At 38.7% G+C, this 21,346-nt stretch overlaps 1 protein-coding gene across 3 annotated transcripts in view; it reads right to left on the reverse strand.

Annotated features, from left to right (window-relative positions):
• THOC2 (THO complex 2) overlaps positions 1-12,913 on the reverse strand; it is a 50,574-nt gene extending 37,661 nt beyond the window's left edge. For all 3 annotated transcript variants that reach the window (XM_032123552.1, XM_032123550.1, XM_032123551.1), the window contains exons 1-7: positions 12,719-12,913; positions 6,875-6,930; positions 5,596-5,687; positions 4,407-4,458; positions 2,263-2,333; positions 1,444-1,565; positions 524-657 (exon numbers count right to left, since the gene is read on the reverse strand). In XM_032123552.1, coding sequence (XP_031979443.1) covers positions 524-657; positions 1,444-1,565; positions 2,263-2,333; positions 4,407-4,458; positions 5,596-5,687; positions 6,875-6,930; positions 12,719-12,780 — 589 coding nt within the window. In that variant the 5' untranslated portion in view covers positions 12,781-12,913. The remainder of the gene's footprint in view (positions 1-523; positions 658-1,443; positions 1,566-2,262; positions 2,334-4,406; positions 4,459-5,595; positions 5,688-6,874; positions 6,931-12,718) is intronic.
• Positions 12,914-21,346: the final 8,433 nt, after the last annotated feature.

The following is a 21,346-nucleotide window of genomic DNA, read 5'->3' on the forward strand; positions in this document are numbered from 1 at the left end:
TATATTGTACAGAACTCATTATTCAAAAAGAAAGTGTAAAACAAGGGTAATTACAGATATTTCCTATTTTTAACATTTTGCACTTTGTGAGATTCTCATCATGACTCAACTTAAAAACATGGAAAAATCACTAAAAGAACTAGATAAAAGAAGAACATTTACTACTTCTCATTGGTCTTCACAAGGAATCACTCATTCAACATCTTCAAGAACAAAAGAATGCTCACTCATTGAACTGATACATTCAGTAGCAAAAAGCATTACTTTGTTATGCTCCAGTCTGCCTGCTGAGACGACAAGCACATCTTCAAAAGATGTCAAAAATCACAGCATGCATATCTGAGGCTACACCATAAATTCAGTATCTAGGGTTAAGTATGCCTACACAACATTCCCAAAATTAATTTTTCCACAGAAACAGGAATTTCAAGACCCTATAATTCTATCCAAGGTGATCTACTCTCTGTAGTCGTAAGGTCATATAGGAAAACCAATGCCCATATTCTTTCAATAAATTCCTTACCTATTAAAGATTTGATATTTTCAAGGATTAAATCACTAGTGATATTTCCAGATAAGTCTTGACCCAGTTCCGCAATGAGCTTTGCATAACCTTCATTCTCCTCTCTTAGCAAATTAAACTTCTGTTGCTTATAACTGCAAATGAACAGAAATTAAATACTGTTGTGTAACATGCATCCAGTGAAGCTTATTTATGCTCTTAGCAATTTGCTATACTAAAAAATGCTAATTTTGAACATATTTTTAACAACTTGTCACTTACCTGAGCTATTGCAAAAACTATTAAATGCAGTAAATGAATACCTGCAGGGTAGCAAGCACTCTCCAAACAAATCCAGCTCTTCTTTCATTTCAAATGTAGACCATTAAAAAGATTAGACTTACACTTAACAGGAAAGCTTGTTCTACACACTACTCTGGAGAACTGCTCTGTGGCAGTCCGTCCTTAACCTATTCTTGTTTCAAGTGATGTTCTTTGAGACTGAAACACTGGATGCAGAGACAGAAACCAAACATACACCAAAAAAGGATAACCTATGTTGCCCAAACTAAAATAACGATATTTGCCTAGTTATGAAAACAAAACCTATTCTTAACTGATGCAAGAGCAATAATTAATTTTCTTATACTTTGTAAATTCACATGTCACAAATAAATACTAATTAATCTGCATATATGGAATCCCTGTAGCAATAGCCATATCTAACATGGGAAAGATTGCATACTTCTCAACAGTCTGAAAACTAAAGGCTAACAAAATTCTTTTGTCAATGGCAAGTTAAAGTGCAACAAAACATATCTCCCAAAGAAAACTGAGTATCTTCAAAGAAACACTGCACTTGGTAGAAAACATTGTTACCAGACTAATCATCATTGTCCCTCCCCACCCACTCCCCAAACAACCCTTGCCCCAAAACTTACAATAGTTTTGTCTTTATTTTAACAGATTTTTGATTGAACTGTTGAGACTGCTTGATAAGTCCCAGTGACTCCAGCGTCTCTGGATCTAAACGCTCCTTTAGGACAGTGTCAGATACAAGATACTAAAAAACACCAAAAACATACACCAAATTTGTCAATTACAAAGACCTAGAAACCACACAATTACTTTATGTTACATGTGCATTCTGACTACAACAGGAAAAAGTTTACATTTTGCTTCAAACACAGAAGCAGACAAAACTGAGACACTATTAACTGAAACTAGAATTTTACAGTGGTAAATTTTATATACAAGAGCACCTTGAAGAAACAAGCCTTAGGCTAATTGCTGGTTACCAAGCATACATTGCATAGCACCCAGGGACATTACTACCAAGAACTGCGTATTTACAAAGCATATTCTCATATTCTGAGAAAGAAGTCTTGTTTTCATATTCAGAACTTTCCTACAAATCAAGCTTATTCCATGCATTTGTGAATGCTACTTCTAAAGACAAGAGGAGGTTGCATAAAGAAGTGCACCTCAAAGCATGCTTCAGAGGCAAAGTTTCAGTTGAACTTGCAGGCAGAAAATTTTAAGTTACCTCAAAACTCTTTAAAGATCTCAAAGGAGAGCTGTACTATATTCTTCTATCACAACACTTTGGAGATGAATTTTTTAATTATTTGGGCATTTGGAAAACACTCTTATAGTCTTTTCCAGAGGAAAAAAAAGAAAAATCAAGCTTCAACACTCTTATTTTTCTTGTCATGTTTTGACATGCAATTTTGTCAAAAGACTTCCTAGGTGCAACTTACCAAACAGGCCAATACTAGTTGTGTAAAATGATCCCTCTTATTTTTTTCTTCTAAACAACTTGTTTCAATATCTACAAAAGAAGATGGGGAAAAGAACATTACTTGATAATTTGAGAGTTTCTTCTTTTAGTAACTATTCTGATAATTGCTAATGATAACACAAAGCAAAGCAACTTATTGATAACATAGTAGCTTCTTGCCACTTCCCACCCACTCATTCCCCATGTGGTTTGTGTAATATTTTGACAACAATTCTCACACATCCACAAGTCTCATGAAAAGGTAAAACAGAAACCAGAGGAATGCTGCAGTAATTTTTCTTGCCCTTCTCTTTGTTGCAATAATACTTATGGCAAGCATCAAAGATCAATAATAAGCACAAAACCAGAAATATGAACTGCTGAAGAGAACTGCATGATCCTGGCCTTAAGGTAATGTTCTAATCTCTTTCCCTGTGGTGTCAGAGAACTACCATTTACTGTCTGTCTGCAGTCTTTTACCAGCTATGGTTCTGTATTACCATTAATTTCTTCTGTATTGTCAACTACTGAAAGCAATTCGCTCCTATGAGAAGACAGGCTATGGAACACTGGCCAGGGAAGCAAAACTTCTAAAGCAGTTTTAAAAAAGCACATCATTACAGGAAGTGAGCAGCTGCAAAAGGAGTAGAAAACTCCATAAAAGAATGCAAGGCAGATATTACAATAAACAAACAAACAAAAAACCCACCACACATATCCACATTAAAATCAGACCCATAGAGAAAACATCAGCAACAAAAATATGAGAAAGAAGACCCTAAAGAGACTGAAAACCAGTGATGCAGCAGGGTAGAAGTGGAGGCAACAGACCAGCCAGATCAGCCTGGACCTTAGCAACCAAGACTCTCAGCCAAAGAACAAGCTACAGTAAAAAATTTGTCCAGGGAATGTGGATGAGTGGAAAACCCAAAATTCTCATATATTGAAACACATAAGGAATTGGAGAAAAAAATCCTGAGAGCAGCAAATACTGATTAGAGTAAAAACGGGTTAGAGAAAACAAGCAAGAAATTGTCAAATGTCCTTCGTCCCAAAGTTTGAAACCTAGCTCCTTAGCCATACTATTCTCTGCTATTAGCGAAAGGATGGCATTTGGCTACACACTAATTTAAAGGAAAGGGGGAAAAGAAAAATAAACAGAAAAAGGAAGACAGATACACTAGTTTCAGTTATTTAAGTAGTGCAAGAAGCAGCTAATTCAAGTGTTCTAATGCAGATTAAAAAAGAAAAGGACATCAGTGTAATACTGCATTACGAAAACTAGTTATTACAAAATGATGATACAAGGACACAGAATTAAACAGTATGAAAAAAACAAAGTGAAAATTTATCATTCAGATGTATAAAACCAAAGCTGCACGTGCAAACTTAATGAGGTGCCTCTCTTCACAGGCAACCACAGCACAGCACATGCCTCACTCCTTCCACACAAGAACACACAGGATCTGTGGTGACCAGATCAGCAAAAGAACTTTCTGAAATTTGTTGAAAAACACAGACTTGGAGCAAGACAAAAACTGCAAGCAGTTAAAGCAGGAAAAACATGAGAGAACAGCTTTAGATCAACATTACAACATAAAAATCCAGAAGTTATCACCAGAAAAAGACGCGCACATCTGCTCAGCTGGCAGAGAGTGACTTGATGCCACTCGCCTTTAGATTTCTGGACAATTAGCATAAGCTCCATTTCACTAACAGTGACTGTACAGACAAAAATATTTATAGAACACATTCTGAGGAGAAAGGATCTACCTACCAGTAAGTCAACTTTTATTTAAAATATTTAAGAATGATAACATCACTAAGTCACTGATTCCATTAGCTAACATCCAACATTCTTACAAGCTAGCTCCTTTAACTATTCTTGGCAGATCAACTTCCACTGCCTTTAATAGGCAAACTTCTGGAAACTATAACAGAACAAAGCAGAATGAAAAGACATTAACAAGTGAGGTACAGATACACTGAGGAAGAGTCAACACATGCTTTGTAAGGAGAAGTCATGCTTTACAGATTTAATGAAATTTCTTCAAGAAGCAGATACACAAAACATTAATTTCTCCAAATCTATTGCAATGCTGAAAGGAAGGGAACCCAACTTACCTAATATGCAGAATACATCAGCAAGGATAGAAGGCATGTCTTCTCGGAATTCCTAAGAAACAAAAAGATCCCATTTAACGAATACAGAAATTCCAATATGCATGCTTAGAAAATTTTTGCATTGTATAAAACAACACTTCATCATAAAGTTCCAATTAATTAATAATACATATTATTTCTATTATTCATAATTCATATTAATAATGAATATGCTTAATTATTGACTAATATCTAATATAAGTGCTGTACTAATTATTGATATGTCATGAAACCCCATAACCTTGAAATGCAATTTAAGTGTAACTCGTGACCAGGGACAAAACCCCCTGGTTATTCCCTCCAACTCTTTAGCCCAAGGGAACACCCTGTGTGAGGAGCAGCAGCCCAGAGAGTGACCTGCAGTTCCTCAGGCACCAAACAGATTACTATTTCTTACAGCAACCATAGGTGCAACATTTCACACACCACCCCAATAGCAAGGTGCCCTACAGCCTTGCCTTCCGTCAACACCAATGCTCAAGTTCAAAAAACCTGAAACAGTTAAACTAGATTATTGCAACACATTTTTCCTTAATGTTCCATACAGCAACTTACCAAAAATAAGAAATCATTTCTAGAAGATTTTTAATGTATTTTTCCTAGTTTGCTTTTTTAAGAAACAGCGATATTTGGTGAGCTTGGAAGAGGAAATTACTCTTCTCCCTATTTTCTCTACTTATTCAAAGCATTTTAAGAAAAACCTTTCTCAAACAAAAAATAAGTCTAACGCATTATTTCAAAGGCCATCACAGAACTTGGACATCCCAACCGTAAAATGGCACACACACTGCCACATTGTTATAAAAACCAGTAGGTGGCATCACAGATGTGCTGCATGAGCAAGTGACATTTGTTTCTAGCATTTATTAAAAACTTCAGTCTTCACGTGCCCTTAAAAAATGGCTTAATTTTTAATTTATGCTGAAATGAACACATCTCTTCCTCACCATGAAAAATAGAGGGAAAAAATGAAACGCTGCCAGTCTACATATATACCAAGTACACACAAATGAAGAAAAAGAACTTGACAAGAATGACTTTTTAGACATGCAAAAGAAAAATCTCTTGAATATTCTCCTGCTTAGATTTCATATGGACTTTTATAAGAAAGATTTTAGTAAGTATGCAATTATTACAAATATATACTTACTATGACATCACCAAGAACATTAGAAGCTTGATCATGCTTTAAGTTTCCTCTGACAACGTGGTAAGCAAGCTCGTACAAAGCCTGCTGGATATCTGTTGAAAGACAGGAGATGATTAAGGAACATATTAGATAATCCTTTATCTAACTGCTAAAGCAATGTTTACTTGCTGTCGACTTCAGACAATGGACAAGTAAAGGGGATATGTTTCCCTTACCAATAAAGGGGATTACTTTGTTATCACTGATAGATTAAAATCAATCATCAATATCTAAGATTTCATACAAGCATAAAGTGAGCGACAATTCACCTTCTCTAGAGAGTTCATGGAATAACAGTAAAATGGGAAGAAAAATTACCATACTGCATACAGTAACCTGAGTGTTCACAGTTGGCTTAACAAAGAAACCTTTACCTTGTAATTCACACAAATATCATATTATACATACATAGAAAACATTCCAGTACTTTCCTAGTCATGTCTCATCAGATATGCTCTCAAAAACCATTTAGCTAGAAGAAAGTAAAATTTAATTGGAGAAAAAATGCTTGATTAGGATTATTTTTTATTTCATTTTTTAAGGAAAGTCTCCTATAACTCAAGAATGTAACCTTACAAATGCTTGTAATAAGCTGCAGCACTAAACAGAGGTATTCCACTTGAGAAAAAGCTTGCAGTGTTAAACATGGTGGCTGAAAAACCAGCTGTGAAAAACACATAAGGTTCTTAAGTAAGACACAAAAAATGTTGTGTTTTTACTCTATGAAAAATAACAAACTCCCATGCTTTCACCGTGCACTTTTACCACATGGTTTGCTCAATAAACCATATTCACTAACAAGTTATACAGATCTTAATGCCTTAAACCAAGTACTCAATAACATGGTGACTACAAACCACTGTGGGTGAATTAAAACAATTTGTTTTTTAAATAGATAATTTCACATTTGCACACATTAGGGTTCATATATTTAACTTCTATTTTAACATCTAGTTGTATGCCGAGTTTGCAACGTGGAATTCATTTTCTACAGCACAGAACAAATATTGGGCAATGCTGCCACAACTCACTGCAAAGAAATCTCTGGATGTCCGAAAGCAATCCTTGTAGTGGATGTTTGTATTTGTAGAATTCACCCTCAGCAGGCACTAATGGTCACCACACATGAATGATGACCACCATACATGAATGACACACATACATGCAAAGGTACCATAATCAACTGTTTCCAGGCTTTTTTTTAATTTAACTAAAATCAACCAACAACCACACAACTTACCTCTGAAACCCACATCATGGTTTTTGTTTTCACTGAGAGCACGACACAGCTGCACACTAAAATAAAACAAATATTTAAAAAAACCCCATTAGATATTGGCATACACACACAAATGTTTTGGGGTTCTTTTTTTGGTTGATGCTCTGGCTAAAACAGCTTTAGATTTGGGCAGTTTAAATGAATGACTACATTTTAATTTTTCCAAAGTAAACCCTAATTCAGAGAACTTAAACAGCAAAGAAACACAAGACTCCCAATAGATCTTATACACATATAAATATTCTTCCTAACATTACACCTCCTTGAGAAAAGTAAGAACATGAGGCAACGTGAAAGCATGGAAGTACTAGCAATAACCTACTGTCATTATCCAATAAGGAAATGCTTCTCACAGAATTACTATGACTATGGTAGTTTTCAAACTCTTGTCTGTAAAAAACTTTTACCATTAAACTATTTGCATTATTTCCTCATGCAATGTTTTACCAAGAGTAAGACAGAATTTTTCTTTATTCTAGTCCCTAAAAGAATCCACTCTAGGAAGCAAAAACCTGTCATGTTGCATTGTCACTGCTTGCTCCCAGGGCTCCCTCAACCAAACAGCCATATGCAAAAAGCACTCTAACTACTGTGCAGACTGTTACATGGCATAAAGTAATAGTTTTCTGTGTTATAAAATAAATGCTTAAAGAGCAGGCTTCCTCACTACACTGACAGCTCAGAAATGGACATACTTCCAAGACATAAGGATCTTCCCTCTTCTCTACCACTACTGTCACCCCAGTGTGAGGTTTCAAAAGCAGTTTCATATTTAAAAGTGACAGTATTTTTAAAAGGGTAGTTATTTACCTTTATTATAACAGACACCAGGGAATATTTCAAGAACTTTTGTCACATTTGCACATTTTCAACCAAAAGTTCACATATTTTTCAAAGTATCTTTCATGTGCAGAAAGTGAGGAAGGTATCAGAGCTATGCCTCATTCCTACATAAGATGGCAAGACTACAGTTTGCTGTGGGAGCCATTTTAAGCTGGTTCAAATAAGGCAGATATGTACAATTATTAGAGGCTTATCACAAAAAATAAACAGTAAAAAATAGTTCTGTAGCAATCCATTACTCATTCTATTTGCATCCTATATAGATTATCACTTCTCTAGCAGGACTAAACAGCTGTTCTAGCCATCAAAGTATTATAATTAGCAAATATAAGGTATACACACCCTTTGAAGACAACTGGAAACTACAGAGTTTCACACATAACATTATCAATAGAAACATAAAAGCTCAGCAAAAAGCAAAGGTGTGGCTGAGATGTCCCAAACGCTATAAGAGAATGCAATATTCTCGTTATTCTGGAAATAACCAGAATAGAGACAGCAAAACAGGGGAATATTTTATTTTTCATGAATGGTAAGTAAATATTTTTTTAAAGAATATATTTTTCCCCGGGCTCTCCCAAAAGAGTGTATAAATTCAATAAAAATCAATTTTCTGAAATTTTAATTACTCCTTCAGAGAAGGTACCCTATAAGCAGTCGTTTCTAAGTTCTGTATACAAATAACAGTAAAGTGAAACATCAGATTCCAAAAAAAACTATCTGAGCTACATGCTTTGACTCCTATGTCCTAAGATAATATCCTCAACAAGGTTACAAGAGCAACAACCCTGTCTGCTTGGACTGATGAGTTCATTTAAGTACATCTTGAAACCAGAGTTTCAACCTCTTCCCATTCCCTTTCCAGCAGTATCAAAATAGTATTAACAACTTCACATTACTTTAAGACACAAATCTGTTTGATCAATATAGTAAGAAACTCTAAGATGAATCTGCAAAACAACATGCTTAATATTTGCAATTAGAACCCCCTGAATTTTTAAATTGGAGAAAAACAAAAGAAGGCAAAAATATTTCTTTTTATGCTTCTATTCTTTTCTAGAGGCACTCTCTCAAAGGAAGACCACCTTTCCTGTAGGTGCTGCCAGGTAGCACAGCTGCACTGATTTAATGGTTTGTTGCTGCAGAAACGGAACACATTCACCAACACTTCCTCCCTTCTCAGTACACAGTTTTAGCCCTCTCATCAGTTACATCAGTACAACTGACAAACCTGGCAGAAAACTGGTCAAAACCCAAGTCTTCAGCCACATCTGCAAGTTGAAGCACTTACCAGGAGGCCATAGAGGCACCCTGGTGACTGAAGACAAGGCAGAAGCCCTCCTTTCCAGTAACAACAAGCTGAGACATTAGCTCATCTAGTCTCAGCTGAGTGCATAAAATTAAAACAGTTGAACCTTCACAAGAAAAGAAATATCAATGCTGGTACAGTCTGGTAAGTGTTCATTTGACACTTATTACTCTGACCTGGTAGCTCATTGCTGCCAGCTTAGGATGGAGAACTTCCCTGCTCTACTAAAACCTACATCTCTTAATCTGAAAGTAAAACTGTGTAATGCATGTAGGATACAATTAAAAAATAGGATAACCTAGAAAGCAAAAATCTTTTTAAAAAAACCCACAGAATCACTTTTGAAAATCACGGTTTCAAAATTAAATTTATTTTGGACTATGATGGGATAGATTTGCTTAAAACACAAATTCTGAAGCAGTGTGAACAAGTTTGCATGGCAGAGGCAGCACCGGAACTGAGGCCTCCCAACTCATACAGCACGTCCTATAACCTCCATTTCACTCCCACACGTGGATTAAAGCAGTAATTATCACAAAGTGCATGTGCCTGCTAGTATTTAAGTATATGCATAATTCAACTGATGTAGGTAGTTCTTTAGTTGAGATAAAGTACAATCAATTGCATTTTGCAGTCAGGGTGGCACAACTACAACTAAACTCTTTTCCTGATTCTCAGCTCTTCACTTACATGAGCAATGTTACAGTGTTGAGTTGGAGTAACAAAGAAGCTGGAAGTGCCTGAAAGATCCAGTCTCAAAAATTTCACATTCACAGAATGTTAAGCTTCTTCAGTTTACCTTGAGGCTTAACATATTGCATAAACTGCCAGGCAAGTACTTTATTAAAGCCCTCCATCCATGCTAAATGCTCCTCGATGTGTTGAATCTCTCACAAAACAAGGTAAGGTACCAGTTCCTATCTGCGTTATAAATGTCCATGTGGGCTGCAGTCATAGACCAGCAACTTTTTGTGGAAAACACAACAATTTTCCTACAAGGACAGTACACACAAATTGGTCTACAGGGAGTCCGGACTGAGCAGCATAAGTAGTCACCCTCAGACTTCATCTGTATACCAGTATCTGGCAGTAGCAAATAAATGAACATAATTTAGTAAACTGTACTTAGAGAATGATCTGAACAAAAAGTGACAGGTAAGATGACTACATCCTGACCAATGTAGTTTTGGCAGGTACACACACTTGAAACTACTACATTTACGTATTTGTATTAGATACTATTACACACCAGTAGCTTGATTAATTAAATTCAAAGTGTGTACAGTTTTGAACAATGTCTCTGAACAATGTCTTGGAAGCAAATGGTCACTGCTGCATTACTAATTAACATTATGACACTCTAAGACACACAAAATCCTTACCTTCTGACTTCTGGATAGTACTGTTAAATCATGACAAGTTGATCACATGATCAAAAATATCACACCATTAAAAAAAAAATAGAGTAATTATCTTAAGCATCCATTATTAATCCCAGTAGAAGTTGAAATGCCAAATTAAAACAAACTATCTACTTCTCTCAATATAGTTTCATATTCCCCCAAAACACAGAAATGTGCTTTCATTTAGATAACTACTAACTGCCAAAGTAGTATCTCAACTGATCTGGTCAGATCATGTAAGCCATTTAATGCTCCAGCAAGTAAGTATTTTTTTCCATAAGAACTAGTCTTTTCTACTAATTATGAAGGGGTTTTATCCCCTTAAAAAGCCTACAAAAACCTTAGAAATTTTTGTAAATCTTCTATTTGTTAGTAATGTCCATTCTGTTCGTCCACAGTATCCTTCCCCTTCCCACTTTTCTAACATCATTATAATGCGCTGTCTTAACTTTGAACCACAAAGCCCAAGAGTGAACTTAAGCCTAGAACTAATTTTTATTCTTGGGCATACTGGCATTAGATAAATAATTCAATAAAAATAAGTAGTGTCATTGCATTTTATTCCCTTTTTACTTTAACAACATTTCATGTGTTTCATTCTGAAATGATAGCATCCTAGCTCTGTTTTCCTCTAGTGAATCAGGAGATAGGAAGTTTTGGAAAAAGAAACACAAAGTTACGCACTGAAGACTCTCCCAATAAAGTCGGCTTCCTAAAAAGTTCTCTAAGTATTCCCTACAGGTATATACTCTAAATTCTATAAAATAAGTTCATGCATATTCCTCGGATTTATAAAGCTACCACTGCAAAACCAGACAACTGTTATCCAGACACAATTACACTTCTTTTAAAACATATGGCCTCATCTGCAAACTGCTCCTTAAGTCGTGCCTGGAACAGCATTTAAGCAGTATTCCAGATGAAGTCCAAGTACCACAAATACAGGAATTTAGCTAATCATTTTGTTTTATTGGTCCCACAGCAGATGAACACCTTCTTCCCATCAGAACTCAGCAGAAGTTCTGCTCTGAGGGGAGAAAAGAACCATAAAAGGTTTTATCATGGTCAAAAGCTGAGGTAACTTGCCTCTTACAAAGCTCAGAGTGCTGAGAATTCAGTGTGAACAGTGCAGTTGCCATTATATGATCAGCTATGAAATGTCTGTCCTCGTGCAAACTCCACACAATCTCTCAACATGTTCAACTTGCATACTAACATGATAATGGTTCTAGCATAATTCAAACCAAAAATTACATGGCTATAAAGGGGGCCCCCTTCACTACAAAATGGAGGCTCTGGAGACAACAGTGTTTTGTGCAGGGATTCTCTACATTCTCTAATCTCCAACCCAGTGCCTTTTCCTTCATGCACAAGGAATATTCATTGCTAAGCTGCACAACCTTTCAAAAAACATGAACAGAAGAAAATACTAAAATGAGCGCTTATCAAAAGTGTTTCTCTAAGTGATCCCTTTAACACCCATATTTAAAAGTGCAGGATTTTTTACTTACAACAAAAAACAGAAGCGTATGGAAGAATTAAAGTAAGAGTGCATAAAAAACATATAGTTAATGCAGAGGACACCCCTGTCCAAACTAACAGAGTAACGTGAAATGGCCAAACTGGCGAATTACCCCCTGAAGAGCTGTATTCCTGAAACACAGCATTTAGTGAACCTGCCACATTAAGATGGCTTAAAACAGAAACAGGCCCAGGATAGAAAGCTCCTGGCACACCTGGATTAATTTGGGAGGCTGCAACCGGACCCCTCCGCGCACAAAGGTTACTTTGTAGGATAGAACAAGCATGACTACCTGATCATATTTTGCCTAGGTCAAAGAATACGGGGCCAGTCCCCTCGGAATCGGTAAAAAGGTGGGAACAGGGGCTGAGGCCTTTGCCAGGAAGGTCAGTACCGTAGAGTCACCAACACAGGAACGCTTCAAGGTCCGTATTACGCCGGGGGCCGGCTGAAGATGAGACCGACCCCCAACAAATGTGGCCCAGAGGCTGGAAGGGGGCGCTCGGGGAGCCGGGAAAGCTGGGCCCCGCTACGGGGGCCGACTGTCGGCGGAGGGCGGCAGCACCCGCCGACGGTTGGGTGGCCCAGGCCCTCCTCCCGACCACGGTTTCGACCCTACACCCAGCAGCAAGGACGCAGCCCCGACCGACGTCCTCTCCGCCGTCCCCCGCCTCCCTCCCGCAGGCCGCAGCGCCCCATCCCTCCCCGCGGCGAGGCCCCACACTCACAACTCGCTCTTGCCGCCTTTCTCCCAGTTCTTTATCCACTCGGCCGGGAGCAGCGCCGCCATCTTCCCCGTGTAGCGCCGAGGGCCCGGATGGAGCAGCGGCGGCGCCGGGTCAGAGGGGACGGACGGGCCGCGAGAAACCGCGGGACGCGGCCGCGCCGTACGGGGAGGCGGCGGGGCGGACTGCGCCTGTGCGCGGGGGCCGCGGGGCGGTGCCACGGCCGCGCGTGTGCGTTAGAACCGCGGGGCGGGGTGGGGTGCGGTGCCTCGCGCGCGTGCGCGTTAAAGCCCCGGGGTGTGCGGGGCGCCGCGTGTGCGCGTTGGAGCCGAGTGTGTGCGGTGTGTGCGCGTTGGAGCCGAGCGTGTGCGGTGTGTGCGCGTTAGAGCCGAGCGTGTGCGGTGTGTGCGCGTTGGAGCCGAGCGTGTGCGGTGTGTGCGCGTTAGAGCCGAGTGTGTGCGGTGTGCCGCGCCGTGCGCGTTGGAGCCGAGTGTGTGCGGTGGAACCGAGGTGTGGGGCGGGGTGCCCCGCGTGTCGCTTGTGTGCGTTCGTACCGCGGGGCGCTCCGTGCGCATGTGCGTTGCGGTCGTGGGGCGCGATGTGCTGCGCGTGTGCGTTGAGCACCGCCAGCCCCGAGTGTGGCGGGAGGTGTGAGATGTCTGCTCGCAAAAATGGCGAGAACGGTAAATCGTTTCGATAAATAAAGGGTTAAAAAAGGGTTTGTGAAAAATTACTGTGACACATCTGAATGGTCTCTCCGACATGAGCTCTTCGGACAAACTATTGTATGGATGTCGTCTTCCGAGTGTTACCCCTAATGCGTGTGCCTATTTTATTACGTGTCACTCATCTCCATTAAGTTTCCGCAAGTTGTTCTGTGTTCACTGCAGTTGCTAATTGGGATATAAGGGTTAAAATACTCCATTTGGTCAGGCAGCACATGTTTTTAGTCTTTCCAGACATTCCTCTTCAAGTCTTTTTTTCACTTACGTTCTCTTCAGTCTCGTACGTGCTTCCTCCTCTACTGAAGTGTAAATTGTTTCACAAATACGACGAAACTTCAAAAAATGGGGAATTTGAATCAAAATCAGAAGGGGAGGCCTCAGTGCCCCTGTGCCTGTAGCAGTGCCAGCACTTCTGTGCTCTCTGCCTTGTGCTGTGTTCTCCACACTGAACTGAAACGTACAGCTTGCAAGCCCTTGGTGTAAGAGTGTTTTCCACTCACAAAATAGCTCTGATCAGAAAATCTATCATTTTAGCAAATTTACATAACTCTGCCTGAGAGAGGGAATAGTGTTGTTTCAATTATTATTCACAGCCAGTGCCTGCAAGCTGTATATTGCGCAGAATGCTGGTGTTCTTGGGCCCTATGTACACCTTCTACAAAGGGACCTATTATAGCCCCTAAACTTTGCTCTAAACACCAGTAATAAAGGAGGCAGATTCTCTGTTTCTCATACTTACATTTTAAATTAGATACAGACCACGTTCCAGGCATACCATATGCAGTGTGATAGAAGATACACTCAGTTTACAAGTGCCTAACATATTTATGATAGGTTATTTTAAAAAATACGTATATATATTTAAAACATACGTGCGGATGGTAAGAGGCACAGAATTGCAGACCTAAGGAGTAATATGAGAGGGTATTATAAGCAAGTACAATAACTATTTAGAAGATAAACCTAAGAGACACATAAACAGAAAACAAGAATCTAGCAAAAGATATTAGGTGCAAGGATACATGTAGGAGTAGCTGTGTAAGGTCTGAATGTAAAAATATGAGATTTTGCCTTCATGTACCAAGTTTACTTAAGGAATTTAACCACTTCTTTCTTGAAGTATATTGGTTATAGACTGGGACAGGCTGAAAATAAAAGATAGTACATGCTATGTAGAAATACATGTGACAGAAACAATTTTAAAATCTACTCCGAGAAGAGTCTGATTCCGCAATATTTCTATGGTACTATACAAAATATTTAATGGTAGGATTTATATAAAACATACTCTAGTTAATTAATACACATGATATATATGACATATAACCTCTAAAACATAGACAATCATGCATTTTAATAAAGTAATGTAGGCAAAGCAAAATATTTTAAAAATAAGTATGCACCAATTCCTCTTCAGAATAATATGTTATTGACACAGAGTAGTCTTTGTTCCAGGCTATAAAGTCATATTCAGTTTTGCCTTATCCTTGCTTTTGTGATGGACATCTTTATGTAGTGAAACATCTTTCTCGGTACCACCTGATGTTAGCTGAATTGTGAGGAATTCCTAGGTTAAAAAATAAGATTTATATTTTAGTTTTATAAAGTAGCTTTTATAGTTTAGTCTTCATCTTTTCATGAGGCTTTTGTGTGCTAGAAAAAGCATGCTGGGCATCCTAAGATTCATATAAATGAGTAAGAGAACCTTGTTAAAAGACAGGACAGCTTTGTGTTTCCTTCTGTTGTTTCTACAGGTTGACATTTACCTTTCTGAATAATGGAATAAAATGAAATTTTGAAAAGAAGGAAAAATGATGCCTGCAAAGGCAGGATATGTCACAGCACAGTCTTAAGTCACCTACTGTGCTTCCTGTCTGAATAAAGAAGTACTCTGCAGGCTTTGTCCCAGCTACATTAAAGGAAATGCCTGTGTCACCACTGTGGTAACAGCTGGATAGCAGCGGGAAATTATTTAACTGAACAGTAAATACAAGGTTTTCAAGAGTGTAGTACATTATCCAGCAAATAAATAGCTAGAAAAATATCAGTGGTAATTGGATCTCCTAAAATTGTATTTTTTCTTGTTTTTTTTTTAAATAAACACTACAGACATCCATTGGGAGAGCTGGAAATGTACAAAAGCAGAAGAAATAAAACATCCAACAGCTCATTTCCTTTGTATTAACCTGCTCCATGGAATTTATGTGACAGGGCATAACTTTATTATCTGCTATGAGGAATTGAGTGCTTTACTTTTTCTGCACAGACAATTAATAATGACTTTTTGGAATAAAATATCTTTTATTATTTGGCTTTTGTATTATGTCCATGTAAGAACTAATTGTTCTAAATTCCCTTTTTTAAAAAAACAAAAACATCAGTAATTGTTTCATGATTGCTCTTGTTCTTTTTCTCTAGACATTTCCTAAATTCTCACACGGAAGAAATAAAGATATCAAGAAGACATGCTTCCACATTATTCAGATGATTTCCATTTGGTAAATGCTGTTTAGGCAAGTAAAAATTCTAAACATTAGCTAATACCAGCTGTTTCCATTCATCTGGACAACCGAAATGAGAAACATTCTCAGACAGTGATTGTCAAACACATCATGCAACTTTTGGGCTTTTTCATAGCTAAGCTCAGTGTCACTGCATCATCCTGAGCTATAAAATGTCCCAGATTTAATTAAGATCAGTGGATGTGGAGGATCACACTGTTTTGGAAAGCTTTGCTTGTTTTCAGCTCACAGAAATCAGTGTTGTTTCAGTCAGAGTTGTTTGTTTTTCTTACCACTTGCCAACACAGGCAAGAGCCAACTGTAGATTTAGATTCCATTTCCAAACCTGATTGACCTGCAAGTCTTCTGGTCAAGGCTTAACTTGTTGGTTCTGTGTATGTTTGTGCAACCTGCTGGTGAATAATGAAAGGCAGAAGACTAATTAAACTCTTCTGCATAATGCCTATGAAGAAGGGGCTTTGCTAAAAATGGTGCTGTGAGCAATGCCTGGAGTAATGTGATTGGAACAGCATTCGGTAGACAGCAGATCAGTTATTTGCTTGACAATATGTTTCACTACTTCAGTGTGTATTTCTCTCTCATCAGAGCATATAGCGCTAAAGAATACGGTTTAGTTTTTTCTGATTAGCATTGACAAGGAAAGACAAAAAGACCCCCCCAAAATCTGTTTCAGCAGCAGCTTTGAGCAATGGAGAAACCTACAACAACAGGGAAAAGGATAGTTATTTCTTTAATGACAGTGTCACCGAATGGCAAAATGTTAGTGCAGAAGTGGAGATCTGTGAGACACTTACTGCTGGGATTCATTTGAAGAATGAAGACAAACTGATCTAATGGGTTTTTCTCCCAGCTTGTGCTGGAACTATTGCATGAACAATTCCTGCTTGCCTCCTCCGAAGAATGATGGCACAGTAAAAAACTAATAAATTAATTAGGCGACATTTTGTCTTTCAGTACATACACCTTCCTTGAAAATGCCACGTCAAGGTCAATTACTGGAATTTCAAGAGTATGTCAGGTGTGAAAATAACAAAAAAAAAAAATCTATGAATTTTGCATATTTTGCAAGCTTAGCAGTGACAGTATCACTGGCAGTGTAATTTGGAGTCTTGTAGCACTTTCTAAATCCATTAGTGCAGAAAGGCAGAGTACAACTTGCAAAGCAGATACTCCTGGGCTCACAGCTCATCATTCAGTCATTGATCTAATAGCTGGATATTCTTCAGGATGGGGCTCTGTATCATTACGCCTCTTGGATTACACACATATCCCACAAAAAAATGGGATGACTTACTGCGTTCTGCTGCCAAAATCCCTTTGAGAGCTTCAGCCTGTAACGAATCTGTGGTCACACACACAAAGAGTTTGTTGTATCAGCTGCCTAGCAGTGTCTGTCCAGTGTTGGGAGAGCCAGGCAGCCCATGCTGGTGTCCCAGCAGCTGTGCAGCCTGTGCTTGCAGTTTGTCCTTCTGCCCCTCTCTGCTGGCCTGTGTGCAGAGAAGCTCCAGGTGGCTGGAGCTTCTGGGGAGGGTTGGCTGAGTGCTGGTGATGCAGGAAGTGTAGGAAGCTGATGTTTGCAAACAGTCACCACTTGTCAGTGGGTGGGTGTGGAGGGCTGTGAGCCCTTGGCACAAGAGCCCTCTGCGCTCCCTTAGAGGAGAGAGGCCTAAGTGTAAAAAGACTACCAGAGATAAGCAACATTCCTCGGGCCATGGTGACAAAGTGAACCACCCCCAGCATGCCTTGTTTCTATGTGGTGATAGCCTGTACCCAGTTGGCTAGCTGGTTTCTACTCCACCCCCTGCCTTTCCCATAAAAAGCCCCTGTTTCTGCCTCAGTTAGGGAGTTTTTGTCTCTGGCTTTCCCTCCACAGGGGCTGCTGGACAATAAAAGCTACCTCTGTGGAATTACCAAACGAGGCTCCTGTCTCTCTGTTCCCGAGCTCGCCTTGGGTGATTTCACAAAGCTGAATCACAAGAGCTGGAATCACTTGTAGCAGAGAAGTTGCTACACTTGCTGAAATCCCGTGCTGCCCAGGGAGGCCTGCCATCGCCCGTGGAGGAGTTGCTCTTTGCAGGATGCTCTCTCTAGGAAGGTTGTGGCATACCGGTGCTGACCAGCATCGGACCCCCTGTGATAGGTGGGCAGTATCTGCAGTTTGCCAGAGCTATTGGTGTGGCTGTTAGTGAAGTTGGCAGGCACTTATCCCATGGCATAGTTGCCTGGTGCTGGTTTATTGTAAGGGGTTAACGGTATTAGTGCATTGAGAGAATGTGAAGGTTTGAAGATAAAACCTGAATTTGGTAAATCAAACTCTTACCAACACGGTCCACACCCTTGTTTGAGTTGTGTACCCCACATACCAAGTATGTTAAAATTAAAGTGTGCCTGTGGCTAATGGTAACCAAGTCAGAGAAATTCTGAACCCCTACCTAAACTTGGGGTTTGCAAGTACTGTTAGGAGTCAAAGAAGCTATTTCTGAAACTCTCAGTCGTGATTCCTCATTCTTGACCCCAGCCTGGAAAGCCGTCTGGGGCACCTTGTCTGTTGCTCTCTGTTCTGCTGCTGCATCTCTTTCTGATCATTTGAGTGAGTTCAAGGTCAGAAGGTACTTAATTAAATACACCTGCCTTTGACATGTGAAGAATTTTTTTTTTTTTTAGCTTCTACAGAAATATAAAGCATTTAATAAATTTACTCTGCTAAGATTTGGATGGTCATGTTGAGTTGCCCACATATATAATAATTCTCGGACATCATCAACAGGATGTGGGGAAAATTAATGACCAAAGTGATCAGTTAAAGGGACGTGTTTGTTAACCACAGCATTCCTCTTTGCTCCTCTCTGTCTCTTTTCTCCTATCGGGGCATAAATGTGGAAGCATGCAGGGAATAGGGAAGCATTGCCTTGAACTTGCCATTTTTGTACTTATTATATCAGACTTACATAGTGCCTGTGTGTCAGCACTAATATTCCAGCATGAAGGAATTATGAATAGAAAACCATGTATGTAGTCATATGTCACATGCTTGCTAAGTCCAAAGTCCTGGCTCTAGATAATTATTTCTTGCATTAATCAGTTCAAACAGAACTAAGAAAAATCACTAGTTGCGTTTCCTCTTCATTTGGCATTTATCTTAGCTTGTCTGCTCAGTGAATTGTGAAAGAAAGTAAACAGTTTGTCTCTGATTTGACACCACACTGAAGTGAACTGAAAAGTAGTTTCAGCAGTAGCATACTAAGACATCAAATGAAGATTTGGTTTTTACATGCTTAGATGCTAACTTTCCCATAGGGCATGTATTATCAAGTTCAGTACTGTTGCCATTATTTGATGGCTTTAGTTTTAATGAGATGGTATTTTATTGCATTGTCTGATCAGCAATGGATTTGGGAGTTATAGGAATGTTTGTCTTGCATAAGATTTCATTGCTGAAGTTGAAAAGGCTCATCATGTTTTTTCAGCTTTTCCTGTTTCTGTACTATAATTATGCCTCTATTTTTCTCAAACTTCCCTTCAGACTCCTCCACTCCCTTAATGAAAATGTAATGAGAATGATGTTTATCACCTGCTTGCAACAAAAAGAAGGAAAGAATGTGCTGTAATAGTAAATGCTGTGGATAAAGAGAAAGAGTGTCCCATTTTGGAAGAGAGAATTAGGTTTGATTTTCTGTGGACCAGCATACAAATGCATGGCTTTCCTATCAAATGACTGCATCTCTTCTTCCAATGGTAGTGAAAGCACTGGATATAATTCAAGGGAAAAGACAGCTTTCAGACATCTGTTACTTATTAGTTATTTGATTTTCTATTGTCATATTCATGAGAAAATGTTCCTTGTCAAGGCGCCATTTTGTCATTTTTCCATATTTGATTTTCTTCTTTGCTGCACATCTGAAATCTCAGCTCTGGATTGCAAAGGTTTTTTCACTCCATTCATTCATCTGGTACTAACGGTCCAATTGATTAGTTAATGAGATGAGTAGGAAATAAATTGCATTAATTTCTTAGGGATAATGTCAACAAACACAGTTTTCTGTGTGAACCTCTGTGACGCATGACCCATTGTTGACTGAACAGTTTGTGTCAAAGAACTATGTGCTAAGTCCAGTTTATGTTTATCTGGCTCAAACAGGTTGTAACTGACTGAAATTTTTAACATGATTGTGTAAAGAAAATTTCAAGGATACTGTACTTTCGGTATGATCTGATTTTTTCAGTTTTATTTTATCTCATATTTTTTGATGGAAAGGTTTTCGGGAGGCGATCTAATTCAACCTCCTGCAGGGATGGGAGCCTTTCAATTTAAACTTTTACCATAGTTTTTGATTTAGACATCAAAACCTGAAAGTGGGTGTCTGCAAAACCACTTTGTGACCTCTGAAAACAATCTGCTTCATCTGGAGAAGTATCAAACCTCAACAGAGCAAGGGCCCTTGTGAAAATCACTGCTAATGAACGTATTAATAATGTGGTATTACAAGGACTTAGAAGATTAAATATTCATGTTCACATTGCAGTGTTAAGGTGCAAACCTCTTATTGTGCCGAAGATTCTTAAATAAATGATCTGGCTTTGGTCTGCTGTGGAATAAGTTTAGATGGATGTGACTCAGTACAGCTGTTTATTTCTTATAGGCTCCACATCACCATTGTGCTACATCACTAAGTATGTTACAGATAGTGGGTCATTCTTTTCTGAACGAAGAGCAAGTGGTATGTGGAATTGCATCCTAAGTTATTGAGTACTGTTGTTGATTACTGAATAATCATTATCCGTTTTTTCTATTCAATCAAAGTGAGTTTGTTACTATTTCATTACTTTCTGTATACTATAGTTACTTGTAATAACTAGAAGCTTTGAATCAAACTGGGACCTTAGTAGGTGCTAGACAACAAAGTGAGAAGCAATCCTTCCTCAAAAGGGCTTTCAGTGTAAGCCCTGGAACCTGCAAACATTCTAATACATTGTATAATTACACTGCTTCTCCTGATATTGTCCACACTATCTGCCACAAAGTCTTTGGAGACAGTGATCTGAAAAAGTGAGTTGCTACTGTTGACATGCACAAGGGGAAAACCAAAAACCATGAGAACATTATTCCAAATAGCTGAGTTTTCCCGAGGATAGCAGGAAGCAGGTCCCCTGCATACAACCAAATACTCTGGCGACATATAAATGTGTTGGGTCATAAGTGAGGTCAGTTGAGATTTTAAAAAACAGAGAAAGGTTAAAGCAATATTTTAATGTTCAAGACCATTTTAGTCTTAGCCATGAGAATGATTAGATGATTTTGGATACAACTACCAAAGAAAATAGCCTCAGGTTTCTGTCTGATTTGGAAAATTCAAGTCCAAAAAAATTCTGGTTTAACAGATTTA

The sequence above is a fragment of the Corvus moneduloides genome, chromosome 14 (assembly GCF_009650955.1).
Source record: "Corvus moneduloides isolate bCorMon1 chromosome 14, bCorMon1.pri, whole genome shotgun sequence".
In the NCBI taxonomy this organism is placed as follows: domain Eukaryota; kingdom Metazoa; phylum Chordata; class Aves; order Passeriformes; family Corvidae; genus Corvus; species Corvus moneduloides.